Below are 24413 nucleotides of genomic sequence, written 5' to 3'. Positions count from 1 at the left end.
TTTCTGCACTTTATAATTTGCACTTCGTAATTTCAAGCTCTAGTCCTTTTAGATTTTGAACCACAAAGAAAAATGTAAAGTAAAACAGAAATAATTGAGAACAAATTTAAAAATAAAGAACACTTTGAAGCGCAATAACTTTCGAACAAATTGAAATTTAAAAAAAGAAAATTTGCGTTAAGTTCATAATCAAGTATTACCCTTTTTAGCATTTAAATCTGTATTTGTATTCCTGGGTCCCCTATGGTATTTTTCCAACAAGTTTACAGTTAACATTTCTCTTACTAATTATCGATTGTTCTTTTATTTTAATGCATCTTAATCCCCATATTTTTTGTTCTTTAAGCCTTAATAATTTCAAATTTCTAAGTCTTAGACTTTTTGCGCAGTAAAACTATATACAACATTGATGTGAACACCCAATGCAGTGACATCAAAGGCACTTATTTTCTAATATAGAGAAGCAATGTAATACTTTTCCTGCTGTGTCAGATTTAAAATATATTTTGAATTATTGCGTAACAAGTAATGTAAAATTATTGGATTGATGTAAAATTATCAATGCACAATGAATAAACTATTCAATTTTTCAGTTATTGTGTTACAAGTAATGTGCATCTTAAAAGCGTCACTTATAAATCTTTACAGGCATTCTACAAAAAGGAGATGGAAATAATATTTACTTAAAAAACAAACCGAAACTCTTACTGACAAAAATGGGAGACGGTCAGCAAAGACCTCTCCAATGTCAAAGATGTAACGGTTTGGCAAGAGCTCAAAGATTGCTGGCACCAGTAGCTCTAGCAAGTGGACCAGATGGAACAATTTATGTAGGAGATTTCAATCTAATACGTAAAATAACAACTGATGGTCAAGTTACGACAGTTGTTGAACTTAGGTAAGAGATTTCATGGGATTTTTTTGTGAGGATAAAGCTATTGTAAATTTTCTTTTTTTATTAATTAAAAATGTTTGAAATTAATAAAAATTAATAAGGAATGCTTAGGAAGATACTTAAAACTTTACTATTAAAGACAAGTTTATTTTAGTGTACATACAAAATTACAATCCATTAGTTTGCTTTTTATAGAAAATTCAAAGTTTTCTTTTGCTAATATTTATGCTGATTTCTTTTTAAACATGGAGGAAATAATTGTATGCAACAAAGTTGCCGAAAACAGTATTTCCATTATACGTGTAAAAACTAATTTTAGCGTAGGAATAACACTGTTCACTATGAAAAGTTCCAGATCAAATTACGGTACAAAGTACCGGCACTTCGGTGATTCATCCGTAAAAAATTCATTTTTACCGTTAAATGCTATACCTTAATTTTTGCAGTAATATTTATTTAATTAGAGATATTTACTGATACACTACTGTTAAAAATATGGTGTATTAGAACTTTTCCAGTATCATGTTCCGTTGAAAAGGAATTTTACAGTACAAAATGTTTCGGCATGTACAAGCGTACACATATTGATACCGATTGCACGCATATTGATCCGGATCTATATAGCAAAAGTGCATATTACTGCTACAGTGCATATCACTGCAAACACTTTATTTTAATTTATTACAAAACTATAAAAGCCAACCGTTAATAACATTGTGATTTAGTTTCATTGTAATTATATCTCGGTTGTGTTCATATATTCAAAAGATACCATTAGAACGTTTTAATTTATGAATTGAGACTTGATAGCAAATAATACATATATAAATAACATGATTATTATCTTATCATATACTCTACTTTATGAAGGAAGAGCGCTTTCATTGCGTTTTTTCCTTTATTGACTTAGCATTAAAATTTTACAATAAAACAGTAGTACTGTCTGGCAATCACGAGATGAGACTCCGTTCACATTGATATAAATCTCATAAAGAATTCATCTCGTAATTGTAAGATAGTACTTGTTTACCTTAAATCACCAGTAGAGGCATTTAAGACAGATTTTTACTACGGCAAGTAACTTAGCACACGTAAACTTGTACTGAGTCATTGAAAATAAATGCTCACTGCAAATTATCAACTATATAATAACAGAGCAACAGAAGTATCATTAAAATTCAATAATTTTATACAGAAAATGAACTAAACAGAAATTTTGCATAACTATTTAACGAGGAACATAAAAACTTGGAGTTATACTCTGTTGCAAGTTAAGAAGAAGGACTATGCTCTCCATAGGTACTCCATAGGGATGCAAGCAGGCTCTCTTCATAGGGACTATGGTAAGAGCCTGTTTGCATCTAAGTGCACGCTAAATGAATGTAAAGCTCACAGTGCGAGCGTGCATCAATATCCCCAACTCCTGAAATTACGTTGTAAAGTCTCTTTTTTGCTTGCTTTCGTATTATTATTAGTAATAGTTATTAACAATAATTAATTATCAAGTAATACGAATTAATAAAAATGATGTCTAAACCGAATAGTGGTAACGAATAATGAAGCATAACCATGAACCCATTTAAAGAAACTTAGAAAAGAATAATAAATATTGTTTCTTGCAGACGATTTTCTTCTACAGCGAAGCAAAAATAAAAATTCTTTATCTCTCATTTGATTTGTTAAGAGCATGTTTGCATAAGATGTGCCATTTTTAGTGGTTCAATCAAATCCAATGGTCTCTCAACGTCATATAGTATCACGTCATATAATATCATGTTTCTTTTTCAAGAACGAATGTTCTCCTTATTTATCGAAATCTGTTTGCCAAATCTAGGATTCCAGTAAGGACATGAAGCTATAACTTTTATTTAAATAAATTCTATAATATATACCGTAAAAGATAGTGCGAATTAAATTTTAAAACTTTCTTTTTTTCTTTTTTTGAAAGCATATTTGTATAATTCGATGACGAAATAAAACGGAACTATCTGCACTCGCGAATGATTATTTAAATACAGTGCCGCAGTAATCTTTTCTTAACTTACTATAGAGTATAGGAAATATTTTTAGAAACTGCGTAAGCTATGAAAATAAATTGAACATATCAAGTAAAGATCTTCTTTTTTGTTTTTACAGTCCGGCTCAGGTATCGTACAGTTATCATTTGACTGTGGGTCCCGTGGATGGCCACTTATATATTTCTGATCCTGAACAACACCAAATTTTGCGCACCATTTCTATGTCAGAGGCAGCAGGCACTAAGAATAACACAGAAGCAGTGGTTGGCAGTGGAGAAAAATGTTTACCCAGGGATAAGGATCAATGCGGTGATGGCAGACTAGCCAAAGATGCCAGGCTTGCATACCCAAAAGGTATAAAATTTCAATTTTTATTTTCATTGCATAGGAGTTTAGAATGCTGTTTTCCAAAGAATATTAAACTCGACGCAAATGGGCTGACTGTTTAGGTTTGAATGTTTCTGCTTGCCTTGTAAATAAGGTGATTTCTGAAGTAAGGAAAAAAGTTCAACCGGTTCTATTATGTAACAATCTCTGCTTTGTGTATCTTCAAGAAAAGAAATAACCCTTCGCATGCTTCAGAATCAGTTTAGGTTTATATTCGGAACAAAGATAACGACTTTTTAGGAGAAAATATTAATATTTTTGCTTTAAGTTTGATTAACAATTAACAAACAATCGGTTAACAATTAACTTACTTATTAAAAAACCTCATTTACTTCAAAAACTTGCCAAACGCTTTTTCTCTGATTTACCCTTCTCGGCTACATTGGTTTTTCCTGTTCTGTTCCTTTTTTTTAAATTTTTTTTTTAACTTTTGGCTACTGCGTTTTTCAAGCTTTATAACACACCTTCATTTTCTTTCTTTTTTTGTAGCAACTTTACGTTCTATATCTCAAATCACTTTTGCTTCCTCGCATTCACATCTGACAAATTTTTGAGCACTTGAAACACGTCAACTTCGACATTTCCATTTGCATATTTTCGACAAAAAATAAAGCTTCATAATGAGTTATATCTTTTGCTCTATAGCTATGAACTATAACTTCCACTTCAGTGTCTGGGACTTACTCTTTCAATCAACTAATTAAATAAAAAGTTGCGATTTCGTTACCTAGTTTTATATTACTAATAAATTTCGTGGTACACTACATTAAAAAAAATTAGTTTGAAAATTCATTGTGTTAATTTGAGAGATGTTAAAAAGTTCAAACTGAATAGAAGAGTTGTAAAGAAATTTTGTCTGTATAAAAATTATCTATTGTTTTAATCCAAGTATGTACATCATTCAAATCACCTTAAATCAAAAAACCATGTTTTTTTCTTTAAAAAGTATCTGGAATGTATTGTTACATGTTTGAAAAATACTTCTACTCTTACAATCCATAAATTTCTAATATCCATTACCTTTTTTTTAGGAATTGCCATAACTAAAGACGGTGAAATATATATTGCTGATGGTACCAATATCCGCTTTGTTGATACAAGAGGAATTATACATACTTTAATAGGAGACTATTTTCATAAAAGTTGGAGACCAATTCCATGTTATGTTACTTTAAGTTTATCGCAGGTAAATAGTTACTAATGTACATTACGCAAAATAAGAAACGGGCCGCCTAGAACAACTTTTAATACAATAATCGGATCTTTAAGTTTTAGGACTCATTCGTAATGGTTTAGTGCTAATTAATTAGTGCAGATGATATTTCAGGTTATGAAATCAAACGCAAAAGCGTACTTCCTCTGAAAAAACGTGTCATTTTTTGACGAATTCAGATTTCGAATCCCAAAAATATGGGGGAAGCCGCATTCTGGGAAATAGGGTCCCAATACTTAGGTCAGTAGAGCCATCCAAAGTTTGGACCCCTTAATAATTAACGTTACTTTTCGTGTATTTCCCCGCATCTCGAGAAATTTTCAAACGAACTGAAAATCTTAGCACACAATTATAAAATTCGTTTATTTAAAGGTAATTTCATATAAAAGAAAATATTCTAGTAAATATTGATTATATTTTATTATTTTATTTAATAATGGTGGAAAAGAGTTTGCATTATAAGGTACACTATTTTTTACATCATTTCAAGGAATTCAACTTCACTTAGCAAAACACAAAATTTGAGCAAAATCGGTCAATTGTTCCTGAGAAATCAAATTTTAAGAATACGACCTTTCTGAAATTAAATTTCTCAGGAACTATTCGACCAATTTCACTAAAAGTTTGCATTTCCAGTTGTAAAATTGCATTCTTTAAAATGATATAAAGAAATTTTATACCTTTTCTACATTTTTTGACAGTTATTATATAAAATAATAGAAAAATAATAATAAACATTTACTAAAAGCTCCTTTTTGCATGGGATTGTCTTTGGATAAACAAAATTTATAATTGTCTGCAAAAGTTTTTCAATCGAAATATGCAAAAAGTAAGATTAACATTATGGTTTTAAACTTTAAAACCGCTCTCCTAACCATACTATTAAGACCAAAATTCCCTGAGTGCGGTCCTATATTTTGGGGGTCAAAAATCCGAATCCCCCGAAAAAAAATTATCTTTATTCAAAATAAATACATTTTTGTGTCTGATTTCGTAACTTAAAATATCATCTGGAAAAATTTATTAACATCTTTATGAATCATTAAGATTGAGTCCTAAAATGCAAAGATCTGATTATTAAATCAAAAGTTATTCAGTTAGGTTCGTTCTTATTTTATGCAGTGCTAAATTTTCAGTAGGGTTTATTCCTGAAAAACTAAAGATTCCAACATTAAAACAATTCACCCGGAAGGATAATTAACAGTATTTAATTAGTAATTCTAAAACTATGTTTAAAGTAGAGTAATTACTTACTATCCTTGTATAATTTAATTTTTTGCTTCTTAGGAATTACAAATAATTGTATTTAAATAATTGTTAATAAATTTATTTAAGGAATTGAAAGTAATTGTATTTAAAGCAATACCAATATGAAAAAAGAATATTTTCTAAAATACGCACAAGTTAACTATTTTCAATTTTAAATATAATGCACAATTTTATGTTAGAAAATTAAACTTTAAAATTAAAGTTGACCGTATCTTAAAATACAAGACTAAAATGATTTTTTCATTAAATTTATCTTTTAAAAAGTGTTAATTGCACTTTATGTTTTGTAGCCTTTCAGTTTTCTTGCTTTCCAAGTCGGTAAATTAATAAATGTTTGAAAAAATTATTGAATTTTTAAAAGAATGTGGCATATTTTTCATATTTTAAGCTGAGAAATGAAATTCTTAGCTAACAAAATTTAAATTTAATAATTTTATCTTCAAAATTTATACAAAATTGGTACTATATTAAAAATTTTATACAATTTTTCCCAATCCTTTCCCAATCCTTGAAAATTTGCTTACTAAATTTATCATATTTCTTTCTTTCTCGTCTGTACTTTTAACCCCTTGAAGCAGAACTTTTTTTAATCTGATTTTTCATACTTTTTTCATCATTTTGTATTAGTTTAGGTCAAACTAAGTAAAAAATATCATATTTAGCATTCTAATAAACTATGATTTTTAAATACAGCATGAGACACCAATGTATTTTTCTGCGTTAAATGTAAATTCTTCCGAACACGGCTCACTTCCAAACAATATTTTTTTCCTAATTTGAGCTGATTCGCAGTTATTTAGATCCACGAGAGTTTGTTATTCATTATTGAAATTGTTGATGAATGAAACAAAAATTTTCCCTCTTATTTTTTGGATTTTATATTTTAAAAGAAACATAATTCTGATAATCCAACAGATTTTTTTGGTAACAATTAGACTGTTTTTTTTTTACAAATAAAACGTACCAAAATATAATTTTACTTGTAATAAGGGCGTCAGAAAAAATATGTAAAAGGGACAGCACTGTCCTTCTGCGTCAGAGGATTGGAACTTCATAAGTAAATACAAAGACGAGTTTTCAATCAGGTTGTAATATTCTTTTATGCATGCTTTTAACATGTATAACATGTTAAAAACGTGTATAAGAAGACACAAGTTTTAACATGTTAATGTAAGTAGTTTTAACATGTTAAGTAATTTTTAACATGTTAATGTTTTTATATATGCTTTTAACATGCATAAAAGTATACTTAAAACAGCACTATTACAGTAAAAATGTGATAGTAAAAACTCGTATTTTACGTGCATGAAGGTTCTTAAAATATTGCAAAAATATGCGTTAAATTCATAGTTAAAAACAGATAAATTTGTTTTAACAAATGTGGACTTATTTATGGCTTTATTTAAAATCATACGGACTTATACAAAAATAGACGTTGTGTAAGTTCAAATTTAAATATGAAATTTGTTGAACAACTGTTTTTAAACAAATCTATATTTGAAAACAAAAGGAGCTACAACTGTTAGCATGTTTATTTTTCTTTAATTTAGGTCAATCTCAGATGGCCTACAGAGCTTTCGATCAACCCTTTGGATAGATCTCTACATATACTCGATGACCATCTAGTCTTGAAAGTAACTCCCGATAACCGTTTGAAAGTTGCTGTTGGCAGACCATTGCAGTGTCCAACCCAATCATCAACAAACAGCCGAGAAAAGAGTGATTTAGCCACAGATGTCTACTTGGAATCTCCTCAAAGTATAGCTTTTGCTCCTAACGGCGACCTATACATTGCAGAAAGCGATTCTCAAACTGTAAATCGAGTTAGAGTCATTGGCAGTGATGGTAGGATATCCAGATTTGCGGGTTCGGAATCCAAATGCAGTTGCTTAGACGAAAGCTGCTCTTGCTTTGATGAAGAGCATGTTCTAGCTGCAACCACGAAGTTGAGCACCATCTCTTCAATTACAGTTTCTCCAAATGGGTTATTGCATATCTGTGATCAGGGTAATTTGAGGATACGTTCTGTGACTGCGTCATTACCTCAGTTGAATGATTTGAGTGAATATAACATCTACTCACCTGAATCGCAGGAAATTTATGTGTTCAATCGGCACGGACAGCATATAGCTACAAGAAATACAATTAGTGGGAAAGATGTGTACACTTTTTCCTACAATGTCAACACTAGTTTCGGAAAATTAAGCACAGTCACAGATGCGGCTGGAAACAAGATCTATATCCTCAGAGACTACAACAACCAGGTAAAATAGCTTAATCCTTATACATAAAATTACTACTATACTCCGTTGCAACATAAGAATAAACCATTGCTGTTTAGGATTTAAGGAATCATTCGCGACCAGTTTTATTTAGCTATTAAATTATATCATTATGGTTCCAAAGCAATATAAAAGCGTTTAATAGTTAAACTCGTCCGACAGAAATTTATTTTGTGCTTTTTTTTATAAGCAAAAAGAAGGCCGTGCTACGTCGTTTGAAGAGTTGGCGTTGATACTCGTTCGTGCTTGGAGTTTGGCATCCATTTAGCTTGCACTTATACGCAAACAGGCTCTCTTCATAGCGATAATGGTTTTTACTTAACTTGCAACAGAGTATAATTATTTTAAGGAAATGTAGTACGCATTTCCAAAATTTTCTCAAAAGTATATTTAGTTACTTACTTTTTTGAATTTTCGTGCTGATGTGCAAGTAAATAAATAACAAGTTTTTCCATTCACTTTCTTGGAGAAATTTTTTAAAAAAATTACGCAGAATTTTTTTTTTACTATAACGGAAATATTTTGCATTAATGTGGACATTTTTCTGCTTGTAATTTGAATAAAACTACCATGAATAGTTCTATTCTTATTCAGAATTTCGTTTATTATCATTTTAAAACTCCAAGAAATTCCCAAGTTGAAAAATGATTTTATTATTATTTTATTGATATTAAAAATATAAACCTAAGGGTAAATTTACTGACAAAAATGTGTATATTGCATGCAGTCACTGCTTTTGAGTATTTGTTATATATTACTTAAATAGGTTAAAACGTTATCATAGAGTAAAACACACTTAAAAATTTAGCATCACTTGAATTTAAACTCGAAGAAAATCGAAGCTAAGCCATATCTCACATATAAAAGAAGCAAATTTTTTGCTTGATATTTTTGCATTTGTCTAAAAATAAATATGTATCTTTTTTTTTCTTTTTAATTTTTGTGCTGTACTACATCTGAATAAATATATAAAATTTTCCATATAACTTCTTCAATACATATATCTTCCTTTTTTAAACATTCAGAGAAATCTTTAACTTAGATGTAACAGAAAATATTATGCTTTAATATAAACTATTTTTAATTTAATCTGAATAAAACTTCAACTAATATTTTATATTCAGTTTTTTTCGTATTAGCATTTAAAATATTTCAAAAATTTCTTAGCAGTGAAATACTTTTTTTTTTCTTTTTACAATTCAATAAATAAGCATCAAGATAATTTTTTTTAATATTTTCTGAAGACAAATTACAAATATCTAAATTAAAGACTTTCATTCATCAATGGTTTTTGGTATTCGTGGTATATACTGCTCAAAACAATTAAAGAATATTGTATTGTTTAGCATAAAATAACTTAATAAACATTTTTTTGGCATAAAATGGAAGAAGAGTCACAAATGAAAATTTTTCTCATTTTCAAACTTCGCAGTAGGTAAATTTTAAGTTTAACGTCGAGGACAACGCTTTAGCGGTAACGAATTTGATTTGATTTTCAACTTAATGTAAGACAAAGCGGGGAAAAATTATCGACATTCAGTAAGCGTGTTATTTCGATGAGTGCAATGTCTCAACAAACTGACCACAACACCTGCGCTTCGCTACTGGCACCACAATTTCGACACAAATTTTCCGAAAGCGCCTTCACTCCAGAGGTCTGTATGCAAGGCGACCAATGTTGTGTGTCACGTTAATATCAAGGCACCGTTTAGCCAGCAAGGAGTGGGCAACAGAGCATGTGAACTAGAGGAGAAATGAGTGGCGCAATATTGTTCTCTCTGACGAGTCCCGTTTTTCTGCTCATCCTGATAATATTTTTGCGTATTATGATGCGTATTTTTATCTTTAAGGAACGTGGCACTAGAAACTATCTACCGTTCCTTTCATGAAAGCGTGAGATTTAGTGTCGGGGTAATGGTCTACACTGGCATCTTCGTTGATGGATGCACCGATCTCCATATCATTCAAAATGGAGCTCTAACAGGTCCCCGATATAGGGATAAGATCCTGAGACCTATTTAGTCCCTTAAAAAGCAGCAATAGGAGAAGATTTCATGTTAATGGACAACAATTGCAGGTCACATTATGCTAACTTGGTGAATGATTTTCTTTTGGGGGAAGGAATCTTGCGAATGAATTGGCTGGCATGTTCTCCGTACATGAACCCAATCGAGCAAGTTCAGGACATTCTAGGCAGACAAATTGTTGGACGCCTACCACCCCACTAACTCTCCAAGAACTGGAAACAGCTCTTCTAGAGGAGTGGGACTGAATCCCCCTGCCCCTCATTAATATTCCCATTGATTCGATCCCTCAAATGTTTTCAACTTTGCTGGTCATCCGGGGAAACCATGCCCTCTACTAAAAACGATTTTCTTTTTAGGAAACGCCTTTTTTTTATTTGATTTACACGTATGCACAAACTGTGTTTTTTTTTTTCTTTTATACTCAAATACTCTATTGTTTTCCTTTTGTTTTTAATAAAACTTTTTAAAAAACGATAAACATCCGCTAAAATTCAAATTCACTCAATGTATCGGACTATCCCTAGGCCATGTCTCAAAGAACATTAAATTATTCAAGCTTAAGAGCGTGATTTGTGAGCGTCATATTTTATATATATTTTTTACCTCTGAAACCCTGATTAACGACCGCGAGTCTATCATAAAGATGCGTATTACGGTCATTTCCCTTTTTTAAAAAAACAGTATTCATCATGTCATTTTGTATATGGTGGGTAGTTTATTTCGTGTATATTTTGTAACATAGAGAAAATATGAATAAAAATTTATTATCATCGGGAGCTTTTTCCATAAAATTTTATTGAAATATTACTTTTGAAAAATTAAGCAAAAACCATCAAGTATTACCAAAATACTATGCATTTTAGTATAAATATATACATATACGAAATTTTAATGTGCCATTAAAAAAAGAACTTCTTTTGGAGAAATGCAATCTGATTTAATGTGTTGAAATAAGCATATGTTAAACATGTCATTTTCAATTTTTTAACAATAAAAAAAGAATTAGCTGTGATATACAATTTTTATTATTGTTTGCTCCATTAATAATTTTAATAGTCACTTGTGTTTAAAATTTTATCAAACAAAAAAAGCAGTAATCTTAAAGGTCTTGGTTTTCTCTTTTTTTCTTTTGTGAAATCTTAACAATTTAGACTTTAAGCTCTTTCCTTTTTTGACTATTTATGGTTAACAATTAACTAAATAATATCTGCTGATTAGATGACTAAGCGACAAACTAAAATTACTTCATTGTAGCCTGACTTTTAAAATTTTATTAATTTGTTTTCAAAATTGGAAAATTTTCTATTCGTAGAAAAAAGTTAAAAATAACTTTTTTTCTATTAAAAGCAAAATCTATAAATTTCTAACTCTTCTTTTAACTGTTTGCGTCATCGTCACACCGAAGGCTTTATATTCAGTCGTTCATATTACACTCAGAAAAAAGTATGGTCAAAACTACCAGAATATGATGAAATTTGTTATTTTAATAGCGCTAAGGGAACACTAATAATCATAGTACTTTTTACGGAAACACTTCGATAATTTCTAGCAATGAAATATGATTTTAAAACATGTGTTTAACTTTGGTAAATGTGACAAACTTCGGTAATTTATACCTTAAAGGATGGAATTAAAGTCATTTATGCGGTTAAGTTTACTTTTCAGCTTCGTATTTTTTTCTAAATGTGTGGTAATATGAGCTAGAATTTTGAAAACCAAAATTTCCGGTAAGCCGCTACAATTAGAAAGATGAATGGTTTAAATGCCGTATATTTAGATTTTACTATCAGAAGTAAGTTTTCTTAGCAAAAATGTAATTACCATACAAATACGGTGATTTTACCAGAATTTTTTTTCTTTGTGTAAAAAATAAAGATTATACTTTACCTTTAATTCCTACCTGCAAGCTTGCATTTGGCGAAAACTATAAATTCCTTACTCTCATTTTCACTGTTTGCGTCCTATCGTTCGCACAAGACACGTTAAATTCAATCGTTTAATTAATATTCAAAGAATACTTCAGCATTGGCTTAATCCTCTGTTTCAGGTGAACAATATTGAGAATACCCAGGGAGGTAAATGTCGATTAGAAGTGTCTCGTATGATGATGCTTCAGAGCTTCACAACACCGTCCAATTTCAAAACGACATTCGACTACCACGGAAGTACCGGTCTTCTCCGAAGTAAAGAGGACAGCACCGGAAAATCATACATTTACAACTTCGACGAGTATGGTCGTTTGACAGAATCCATAACTCCCAGTGGTCAAGTTATACGTCTCACTTATAATCTGAGTCTCAAAGGAGCATCGGTCACTATCACCAGGAATGACAAGGATCCGGTAGCATTACTTATTAAAGGGTCCGACGTTACGATGAAAATAGGTGAGTACATATTTATACCTAACATACATTCCAAGAAGTTGTTTCCGTTCCATAATGTTTAAAAACCTAATCCTCTTTCTTAAAAAAATAGTCTGGTTTAACCCACTGACGATTCTACACGTAAAAAGCCGTGTTTTAACGTGTAATCTTCTCCGCATAGCAAAACCGTTTTTCTCTGTTATTAGATAGGAAAATAGTGTATTAGGGAGAAAAATTCTCCCGATTTTGACCGTTTGCTAATTCAATAATGCTTTGTGAATTTTTGAGATCTCTCTTCTGGAGTCAATACAAACTGAGAAAAAAATACGATAAAAACTACCAGAATATGGTAAAATTTAGCTTATTTCAGTCTCTCTGGGACCAACAAAAGCTCGGTAATTTTTACCGAAGTGTTTTGGTAATTATTTTCGTAAATTTGACAATAAAATACGGTGTCATCATATATAATAAATTTTGGTAATTTTATCATGATAACTTTGATCATGGTATATAAAAAACATTTATTCGGTTAAATTTACTTTTCAGTTTAAGTTTTGGAAACCAATTTCTTTAGGTAAACTCTTATCCTGTGAACGAAAAATACTGTATATTTTGGTTATATTACCAGAATTATGGTTTACTTAATAGAAATGTCATTACCATACAATACGGTAATCTTACCAAAATTTTTTATCCAAGTTTATACATATCTATGCTACATAAAAAGTTTTTCGCAATAGTTAATATGTGCCGGAATTGTATAACTATAAAAACATCCATTTCATTCCCCAGAATTACGTAAGAAAAGATTACAGTTCAACATTATTAAGATGTTTTGAAAATTAACAATTTAAATTTTTAGAAATTTTATTTATTTTGATGCAAAACTTGCATGGGGCATATTTTACGAAAGCAGCTACATGCTTGAATATTGACTTTTAAAATTTGTCGGTAGCACAAATTCTGCTAAACTGCATTTTATTATTGTAAAAAATAATCATTTCTCCTCCTATATTTTAAAAGAAACTTTTACTGTTCAAAATTATTAAAGACTTCGAAAATTCGTAATCATATGTTTCAGAAAATATACTTATTTAAAGCAAAATTTATATGGGTTATATTTTGCGAAACCATTTACATGCTGAATATTGACTTTAATTTTTTTTTGTTTTATACTTAATTTTTTTTGTTTCTTACATAACAGACATCTTAACAAGCTAATAAAGCACAAATTTATGTTTAAAAAGATATTAGTGATTATGTTTACCCAGAACAGCGAGCCATGGTGCCTCAGGGGATAGAGCGCTTGCCTCCCAATGAAGTGACCTAGGTTCGAATCGACCACAGTGCTGCCGTAAAATTTTCAGTAGTAGACGGATCATGGGTTAGAATCCCCTTACCGCCAGACTTACCATGGCAGGTTTTTACTGCGTTTTTCACCGTGTAACGAAATGCGGTAAGGTTCATAAAAATATCCGCCACAAATTTTTTCCCAATACTTAATCCAGGAGTTCCCTTGTTTTCTGTATTGGGTAAAAAATTACAAGGCTACAAAATTGAAATTATTAGTCGTAAACTGAAAATGGGGTCTACTGTTCAACGATGGTTATAAAATATTGAGAACAGGATTAAATTAAATATAAATTTAATTTTTCAATAATAGGAAATATCTAATGCCTTTTTTGATATGATGGGTGATAATAACGTATATATCATACAACTATGTACATCAAAAAATTAAAACTCAGTATTCAGTCATGAATATCTAGAAATTTGAAGCCTCAATTTTTGTTTACAAGTTAGGGAAAAGTTAAGACAGCCCATATATCTTTTTACATTACCTAAGCGCATTCCATTAAATCTAAATCTCCCACTGAAACCTTAAATGGGACTTTCTATCCTGTCCTTGATGATGTTAAAGTTATAGGTCGCATTAAGTGAAAGAAAATAGAAATTATCCAGCGCCTACTCTACATTTCCATGATTAATTATTCATTAATTATTCATCAGATTCTTCATCGCGCAGTCAGATATTGGGGAATGAATTATACACTTAAATGAGAAATTTTAGGATGGAACTCAACAAAGGTGCTTAGCACCACAAAATTAAGCCGTTCAAGAATTCTTAGTTTCTTTTCCATATTAAAATGTCATAATCTTTTTATCGTAACAATTAATGCTTATTTAATGTGCGGTTCATTTATTACAATGATTAATTAGTGTTGCTTAAAAGAAATTTCAAAAGTGATGATTTCTACGGTAGTCAGGAAAAAATATACTGTTAAGTGATATTTATGTAATGACTCGTACGACGAGCACTTTCACGAAAAATTCTATTTTGGCTTGAAAATGATAATTTATTTATAGCATCAAAATATTGTTTAAAACTATTTGATCCAATGAGTGTAACATTTATAAATATGAACAAAATATAAATTCATAAAAAAAAAATTTTGAGTTTGGTTATAATCATATACATTCAAAAATGGACTATATTTTATACAAATTTATATAAATTTAGTTCTTATATTTTGATTAGCCAGAGGCAAATCCTACCAACTACAGTTACTTGGACAATGTCATAAGATTATTTTCACAAGTAGTCAAAGCAAAATGGCCATCATCCATAACAAAACTGAAAGCGGAATTGAATGTATGAGATACAATAAATTCCTCATCATATGACAACACTACGTAAATAAACACAATATAAACACAAAGATTTTTTTTTTCTTTTTTATTTATAATATAAAAGATAAAAGAAAAAAAAAGAAAAAAAAAGAAGAAAAAAAGTCATAAAGACCAAGCGTTCAAACCTATTTTAGTTTACTATTCACTTATTTGTGCCAGGTGTTTCATTATTAGAATTTATTTTTCAGGAACAAGGTAGCTCTACCTACCATAATATATTAATAATAAAAACAATTATATTTGGACCTGAAATTCAAAGCACAGTGTTATCTTTAAAATAAAGTGATAGTTAACAGTAAGAAATAATTACTTGGTATAAGCAACTGCGCACTACCACTTTTTTCATAGATAAACCATTCTTTGTGGCTAGGCATTAATGAGTTAAACACCGATATAATGTATCAAATTATTTTCATAATTTACACTAATACTGTAATAAACTTACGACTTGTAATGCCAGTTCCTTGGTTGAGCTCATTGATAAGAGCTTGTCTTGCATCACTACCACCATCACCAGCTTCAAAATCTTTAATGAACTCAGGTGCTGGAGGAGGAGGGGGTGGTGGTGGAAGTCTTGGTTGTAACATTCCACCCTTTAATAAAAAACAGAACTCAGAAATACAAGATGAACAATTTACTATGATGTCAATAACATAAAAATTGTTCAAATAAAGAATATTGTTAAAAATTCAATATTAAACAGTACACTTAGTTCTATTTCATTGTTTTTCTTTTTAATTTTTTAAGATTTCAGTTCAAAATACATGTTTCATATTGTTGGTCCAGAAAAAAAATTATTTTTAAATTTATGCATTACTATTTGTTATAACTGTTTTGTTGGATTTGGTGGACTTTCAGACAATATGGTTGCTCAATTTTCGAACTTTCATTCAAGATTCAAATTTTAACAGGATCCCAGTTAAGAAAAGATTCATACTTATTATTTTTATTTCGCATTTATTTTTTAAAACATGTTANAATTCTAACCACGGATTTGCCCGAAATGGATTTGCACATGGAAAGATTAACAAAGAAAAAATTTTAGTACATAATTATAGCCACGGATTTGCCCGAAATGGATTTGCACATGGAAAAATTACATAAATTAACAAAGAAATTATTTAGTAAATAATTTTGGCAATGAATTTTGGCCTGAAATGGATTTGCACATGGGAAAATCATAAAAATTAACAAAAAAAATGTTTAGTAAATATATCCACCAAAATATACGATTAATTCAATGATTTTATATAAAATTTTATTACATTAGTTGGGTATCCATTGTTTTTTATCGGATTTTGAAAGAGTTTATCAATTTGTTTTTTGGATAAATAAATATTACTACATATTCTTTTAATTCTGTTCATTTGTATTTGTATTGTTTGTCAGTAGTATTTAAATAGATGCTCCTAGAAACATTAGAATTCCAAGTAACTTATTGTTTTTCTTAACTTTCTTAGTGTTTTCTTGTATTTATTTATTTATTATATGTGTGTGCGTGCGTGCGTGTGTGTGTGAAATCATATTCTTTAAAATAATGAAAACATCTATTTTTCGGTTGATAGGTGAATTTTATAATGGAAGAAAAAATTTTATAAACAAAATTACATTTAAAATTTTTCAATTTGCTTAAAAGATTCTCGAGTTATGGCGAAATACCCAAAAAGTGTATTGATATTTAAGGGTCTAAAATCTTCGACCGCTATTCTGACCCAACTATTTAGGATCATGGCTCATAGGATAGAGCGCTCGCCTCCCAATGAAATGAACCAGGTTCGTATCCCGGTGATGGCTGGTTTATTCAAATTCCGCACCCAGTTCGCATCGACCACAGTGCTGATGTAATATATCCTTCATGATAAACGGACCATAGGTTAGCAGGCTCTCCGCGGGAGGTTTCGCAGTTTCGCTCTCTATGTAACGCAATTGCGAGCTAGTTCCATTAAAAAGTCCTCCCCGAACGCAAATTTCACCAAAACTTGATGCAAGAGTTACCTTGTCTTCTGGATTGGGTTTAAAATTACTAGGCTACGGAGTTCAAGATTAGTAGTAGTAAGCCCAAAATTGGGTCGGCCGTTCAACGACGGTTATAAAAATATAGTGACTACTCCACATGTTTCGAGAGATAAAGAACCAAAACCATTGAAATAAAGATATGTTTATTAAAAAATACGTTTTTGTGACAAATTTCGTAACTTAAAATATCATTCCCACTAATTTATTAGTTTATGAATTAGTGCAGATGATATATGCACTGATTGATAGTCCCCTCATGAACCACTAAGCTTAAATACCATCATTAGATCAAACGTTATTCAGGATGTTACTTTTTTTTTTAAACTCTGTAGATAAAAAATAATACAAAAAAATGGCCATAACCATGAAACTTGGTTAATATTATGTTTTCATTTACATTCTGCATTAATCATGCAAAACTCACAAGGCACATGAAAAAGTTTACCTCCACTCGCAGCTGCTTCAAATACAACAAAGTCTTCCAACAACTTCCCAACAATGTTCAGTAAAGAAAAACAGCGTTTTCAATTAAACATTTATTCGACACAGATCTCTAGTTCTTAAAGTTTACGAACATTTTAATACGTACCATTCGTTATTTTTATTCTTTGTTCGTGAACTCTCTCTAAATATTCCATTTCCTATTCCGAAAAGAATAATCTATCAGAGACAACAGCAATCTAAAAGTACAAATAGCTTAAGTTTCGAAAATGCCCCCGTTTAGCTCTCTAGAGATTTAAAAGGGAGAGATAAACTTTTCTAAATTTTCAAATAATAAAAAGGGAAAACTTTAGAAATGTTGAAACCTCAACCAATGAATTGTTACTTAGGAAGCTTTTAAGCCAAACCACCTTTATGTATGGTTACATAAAATCTCTTAACTATTTATTTCGGATGCAAATTAAGTTATTTAATGCGTTTCTCGAAAAAACAAACACCCTAGTGAATTGATTGCCAACATAGACTATTATTTAAAAGTTATCAAATGCATTGCTAAAGTTCTTTTTATTTATTTATTTATAATAACTGTCTGTAAGGAAAACTCTAAAAGGCTTTATTGAGTATATCCTATTTATCTAATTTAAAAGTTTTATATTAATTAATTTATAAAAGAAATACATCCATTTTAATAGTTTTAATATATACGATACTTTTATATGTACAAAATGTTTTATTACTTACAAAATTTATGTGAATAATTGGAATTTTGAGCAGAGCAAAATACAATAAAATGAATGAGAATATTAAAACCAAGCATTAAAAATTAATGTTTTTTTATGTTATAATGCGAGAATATTTAAAAAGTTTTGCGTGACTTTTAATTATATCAAATTGATATCCCTATAATTAATTAACCCTAGTATTAGTGATGCATGAAATTCAATTTCCATTTTTAAAATTAAATTGTAAAAAGACCATTTTGTAAAAGGAAAAGCCCTGTTTACTTGCATCTGAATAAATTTCTGTGAGAATAACGAAATCATTTACTCTAAGAAAAAGCCACAAAAACATATACTGTAAGATTATAACCTTATATTAATTTCCTGTAAGAATAACGCTTCCGTACCTCACCATGTAAAAATGTTCTCCCGAAATCAATTGCTTTAAGAATGACTCCAGAAAAAAAAAAAACATTTCCATCTAGAATAACTGACGAAAATAATTTTTTGTAAGAGTTACGCTTCAAGCAATTAAATTAACTGAACAAATCTAATTTTACTTTCCATTTAAATTGTATAGTTTATTTAATAAGAAAGATGAAAAAAAACATTATTATTTCTCCTTTACGCCGTATGCGTATGGAGATCAAAGAGTACGAATGGTTTATATTCATGAAATCTGATACTGAGGAAGAAAAAACATATTTTTAGGTTTTTTGAAACCATTTTTCTCCAGCTCGTCTCATCTTCACTATGTCATAACTTTTGGAGAGAAACGATTTTCCACGTTATTGATGTTGGAAACTTACTGTACTGACTAAAACATTTGAGAAAAACTTTCGAAATAGAGTTGGTTATAAATTTTGAATTCCTGCACTCTTAGCTTTTTAAAAATACTTTTGTTTGAACTCCAATTATTTACAATGGTACAGCAGTTTCTATGAAAGGTGATAACAGTGGATAGACTAATGATTTAACGTCTTTAAATGCGTTTATCTCAAATTCAGATTTTTTTTTCATATTTTAGACCACCTTAAACACGGTATCTCATGCTGTTTATGAAATAAATATTTACAATTTCTCACGAGTGTTTATAATCATAACATACATGTTTAGAACTACAGACAACCAAGAAAAAAATGGAATTTAATTTTTTATGCATGTTTCTTCACAAATACAAGTGCGAAAACTTTTAAAAATTTGCTTTTTTAACTACATTGATCCCCAACTCAGTATTGCATACCCTTGCTTTTTGTTTTAGAAAAAGCAATAGCATATACTAAAGAAATTTAGTACATGCACTTGCTATACTTAGAATACTATACTTAGATGGAACTGCTATACTTAGATTGAAATTTTTTTACATTGTTTATCTTATATGCAAAAAAATTCCTTATTTTTATATAAAACTGACCATTTAGAAAAATAATAATGCTAGTCTTTATAAGTTTTTATAAGTTTACACATAATAAAACGAATAAGCTAGTTTTCTTTTTTTTTATATTAATATATTATAAAAAGAAGTTGTCGGAACTTGTCAGAAACCTTATTGCAACAAAAAACGAATAAGCAATCGTAATTTTCTGTATACGCACATAAAATTTCAATTATGAGGTGGAAATAGAATTATAAAATAAGCAGTATTAATGAAGCGTCTATCCAATTTATAATTACATAAAGAATGTGATAATCTGATGTAGCGTTTATGAATTTTGAGCAAAAATGCTATGATTTGGAAAAATATCATTTAGGCTCAAGTATCTATTTGCATTTAGTATAATATTGGTATTATAACAATCCAACACTGCGTATTCATCGTAGATGCTTTATTATCTCTTTTCAATAATATTGAATGTTTAGATAAATTGTTCATTTTTCATGTTTTAATGTTCATGTTATTAAAACTTATTATTTTTAGTCAGAAAGTAACTAAAGATTAAAATCTAAATTCGTTTTAAATTTTGTAATATATTTTCTTTCTTTTTCCCTAGTAATGCAAATAAGAACTGATAATTACTTTTATCGAGATTCCCATACGTAAAACAGTTACGATAATAAATATTTAACTTTAAATTCCCATTTTGTTCATATTATTAATCCATTAGGCAAGTTGCTATTCAATCACATCAATAAAACAGACACATAAATAATGTAAATATTTAATATTTGACATTTTCTTATTTTTTATTTAACTTCTTTATTCTATGAAATAATCAAAAGAAAATACTAAATAAGGAATATACATGTACTTACATCTAGTAATTTAATTTCCCTTCAATTTAAAATTTGTTTTGTGACCCATCTAACTCACTGTACATTATTAAATCGGTAAAATATTAAATATATATGAAAACAAGTTTATTTAACTAGATATTTGATTATATATATAATAATTCGAATCACTTATTATTTATTTCATAATCTCTCATGAAAACATTTCATTCACGTCATAAATTATTATATGACAGAAATATGAATTATGTCAAGGCAATATTCCGTTGAAGGATGAACATGGCCTCTATATCTACTTCTCTCTCATTGCCAAAATCTTTCTCGATGGCAGAAATGAATTACCACCGTAAGGGAATAATATTCGCAAAGATAATTTATAAAGAGCACTATTAGGCTGCATCAATCGTACATCAAAGAATGCACCGCCATCTTGTGGAGTAAAGCTTAAATTACTTAGTTTTCCAAGGCAAATCTTATGCTAACCATTTCTTTTTCCTTAAAAGATACATTATTTTTCTAATTACACAATTTGTGTCGCTAAATAGGCTTTTTATACATTAAACTTAAGTTTGTATAGATACAACAAATTCATTTACAATTTATATCTACTGATATACATGAATAACTAAATCTGTTTCAGTTTTTGGAAAAAATATTGTAACTGCTCTTAAATTCAATAAAAAATTTCTATTTATGCAGAAAACCTTTATTACTTTGCCACGTCCCACATATTTCATTTTACACACATTTTATTTACACACATGTATTAATTTTTTTGAAGGGTTTCAAACATTTTGTTCAGTATTTCGGATTTTGTAAATTGAATTAAATTTTGTTGCACTATACCAATATTTTGAACCATTCTTTAAATGATTTAGACTAATGCTTGGAAAAATGTTTCGGTAAGGTGCTTCATTTAAAAAAGCTGGAATAATAAAAAAAATTTTAATGAAAATTTAATGACTTTCAAAAAGATAATTTTTATTAATAGCTTTCAACCTCAATTTTTTTTTTTTTTTTGAAAAACCAGTTTTAACCTTTGTTCTTTAATGAGAAAGTTGTATATTAAAGAAAAATTTCTGTGCTGTCCAATCCAAATACGAAAACCTAGGTCACTTTAATAATAAATACAACAAGAATTTTTTTTGAAACATTTTTATGATTATATACAGCCTATGGTAATAAATTAACATTATATACTTATTACTGATTCTAATTATCATTTAGAAAGATCTTCATCTTTAACGAGTACCGTTAAGCTCTACTACACTACTAAACGTAACTTGTAACTTCAGTTCTTCAAAAAAGAAAATAAATCACTAAGATTTACTAATCGTTACCTGTAACTTCACTTTTTTTTAAAATGCGTTTATCTCTTTTCAAAAAAATTTAACTACTTGTTAACACGTCAAAAAATTTTATTTATTATTTTATTGTTATGTTATTATTCGTTTAAATTAATTTGACATATTTACATTTCACACATTTAAAAAATTAAAGTTTACTTACAGATTCGATAATCGAGTTTATTAGAAACAAAACTAATTTTAAAAAAAACTTCGTAAAGTAAAAGGGTTAGAGTGCGGGTAGAGTGTTCAAAAATCGTATTAACTAAAACTAATTTTTTTTTCTCCAATAAATTTTTTTTATTCTGCAAAACCAAGTGCCAGAAAGTTGTCTTCACTATATCACAGAATAACATTCTTAAAACTATTGTTTGTGCTTAGAATAAATCCCGGATAATTATCATCAGTATTTCATAGCATATAATTTTGTATTTAAAATTATTATTTTTTAATTGATTTTATTCGCTTTGTTTCCTGTATCTTGGCGAATAAATTGGCAATTTTCATGAGTAACTACTTGAACAACTTGTAATAAACGCAATAAATATTAAAAAGAGATCTCCTTCGTCATATTTTATCAATCACCAAATAACTCTTCCTTTTATTTGACATATACCCTTTGATACTCTAACAGTGATATAGCTAATGTAAAAATGCTACTTTAACATGCTAAGTTAACTTAGTTATTTTAAAAACGATAAACGAAATTTTTCAAATGAAATATTCCATTAAAAAGCTATGAAAGTGCACATTACAAATTTTTATTCAAAAATAACTGTAAAATGACTGGCAACAGTCTGTCCCTCCAATTAACCGTAATGTTTACTGTTTCTAACATTTAAGACATTTTTCTCATTAAGAAAAATGTCAAAACATTTAAGAAACGATTTTTCTCACAATTCACAGTTTGAATACCTTTATTTTATAGTTATTTGACAGTTTTTGGTGAATATGGTAAAATAACAATCTCACAGATTACAGTTTGAATACCTTTATTTTGTAGTTATTTGACAGTTTTTGTTCAATATGGTAAAATAACAATTAAATAAATATTATTTGGCCACTTTTTGTCCGTTAAATTTCTAACAGTTAAATTATTATCAAATGAGATCTCATTTGTTTATCACGGGCAATTACCTTCTATCTCAACATTAATTATTTTTAAAACTTATTTTTTTAGGATCGACCGAAGAAAGAATAACACAGCATGCTGATGGTAGTTTATCAGTGATCCAAAGAGATTCGAGCAAATTAGATGTGGAAACTGTACCCAATCCAGTGCTGTCCAGCACCAATCCGGTGTCCGGTGAAATGTTTCCTTTACCTGCCCGAATGAGAATGGCATTTAGTGATGATAATGTACAATATCTGGAATGGCATTACTTTGTTCACGCTGATGGTAAAAATGGTAACCGACATATTACACGAGTGGGAAGAAAGTTCAAGGTACATTAAATAACTTTTTACATGTTTTAATATAACCATGAAATCAGCCGTACTGTAAAAATTTGCGAATCAAATTATAGTATAAAGTATTAGCCTTTTGTGTGCATTATCCGTAAAATTCATTTTTCCGTAAAATATTATTCCATAATTTTTAAAGTCATAGATATTTAACTAGAGAAATACAGCGATTTTGCAGGAAATATTACTTCAGAAATTACGGTATATGGTAAATGGCAACCGACATGTTACTAGAGTTAGAAGAAAGTTCAAGTCAGAAAATATAATTTTTAACACGTTTCAATATAAAACAAAAAACAGCTGCAATATGAAACATTCCGTATCAAATTGCGGTATAGTGTACTGGCACTTTGGTTACATCTTCCGTAAAATATTATACCCTAAATTTAACAAATATTTATTTAATTAGAGCGATTCAGTGATTTATGTGATGATATTACATTAAAATTGATGACATTGCATTTGATGAAACATTGTGATATTTACTGTATCATCAGATATACTGTAAAAATTATCAGCCCTTACTGTAAAAATTATCGTTACATCTGATTTTTCGTTCCGTAACATATTATGATTAAACTTGATTTTATGGTAAAAAGTGCCGGTACTTTATCCGGTAATTTGATCCAGAATTTGTCCACGCGTAAGATATAAGTATAAACGAAAGATACGTACGAAGTACGTATATACGTATATATCAGAGTTTTTGTTCAGTAAGAGTTTACGGTAAGAAGTAGTGGCACCCTGAGTGTGGATATTTTTTACCGTAACTTGATCTGAAATTTTATTACAGTGTGCAGTTAAAATTATTTAAATTTCAAAAGCAATTGTAATGTGATTGAACAACTGAAAGAAAATAAATGAATTAGAAGTAAGATATAGCATAAATAAAAAAAACGCGTATTCATTTGATGCTATGAAACAAGCATGAAAAATTTATTTTTAATTTAATATTTCGGAGAAATTAAATCCATAAAAAATTTGCAGTAAAATTATATAATAGAGTATTAAAGTTATGAATTTTTAAGACATTTTAAGGAATTAAGTCAC

At 29.1% G+C, this 24413-nt stretch overlaps 1 protein-coding gene across 1 annotated transcript in view; it reads left to right on the top strand.

Annotated features, from left to right (window-relative positions):
- Positions 1-24413, top strand: part of LOC107455277 (teneurin-m-like) — a 445997-nt gene that overhangs the window by 390942 nt on the left and 30642 nt on the right. Inside the window, exons 22-27 of the mRNA XM_016072782.3 lie at positions 649-898; positions 3032-3267; positions 4332-4486; positions 7333-8046; positions 12139-12475; positions 23080-23345. Of these exons, the coding sequence (XP_015928268.1) occupies positions 649-898; positions 3032-3267; positions 4332-4486; positions 7333-8046; positions 12139-12475; positions 23080-23345 (1958 nt within the window). The remainder of the gene's footprint in view (positions 1-648; positions 899-3031; positions 3268-4331; positions 4487-7332; positions 8047-12138; positions 12476-23079; positions 23346-24413) is intronic.

This window comes from Parasteatoda tepidariorum, chromosome 4, assembly GCF_043381705.1.
Source record: "Parasteatoda tepidariorum isolate YZ-2023 chromosome 4, CAS_Ptep_4.0, whole genome shotgun sequence".
NCBI classification, from domain to species: Eukaryota; Metazoa; Arthropoda; class Arachnida; order Araneae; family Theridiidae; genus Parasteatoda; species Parasteatoda tepidariorum.
Note: the sequence above shows the minus strand (reverse complement) of the source record. Positions and strands in the feature narration are given on the sequence as shown.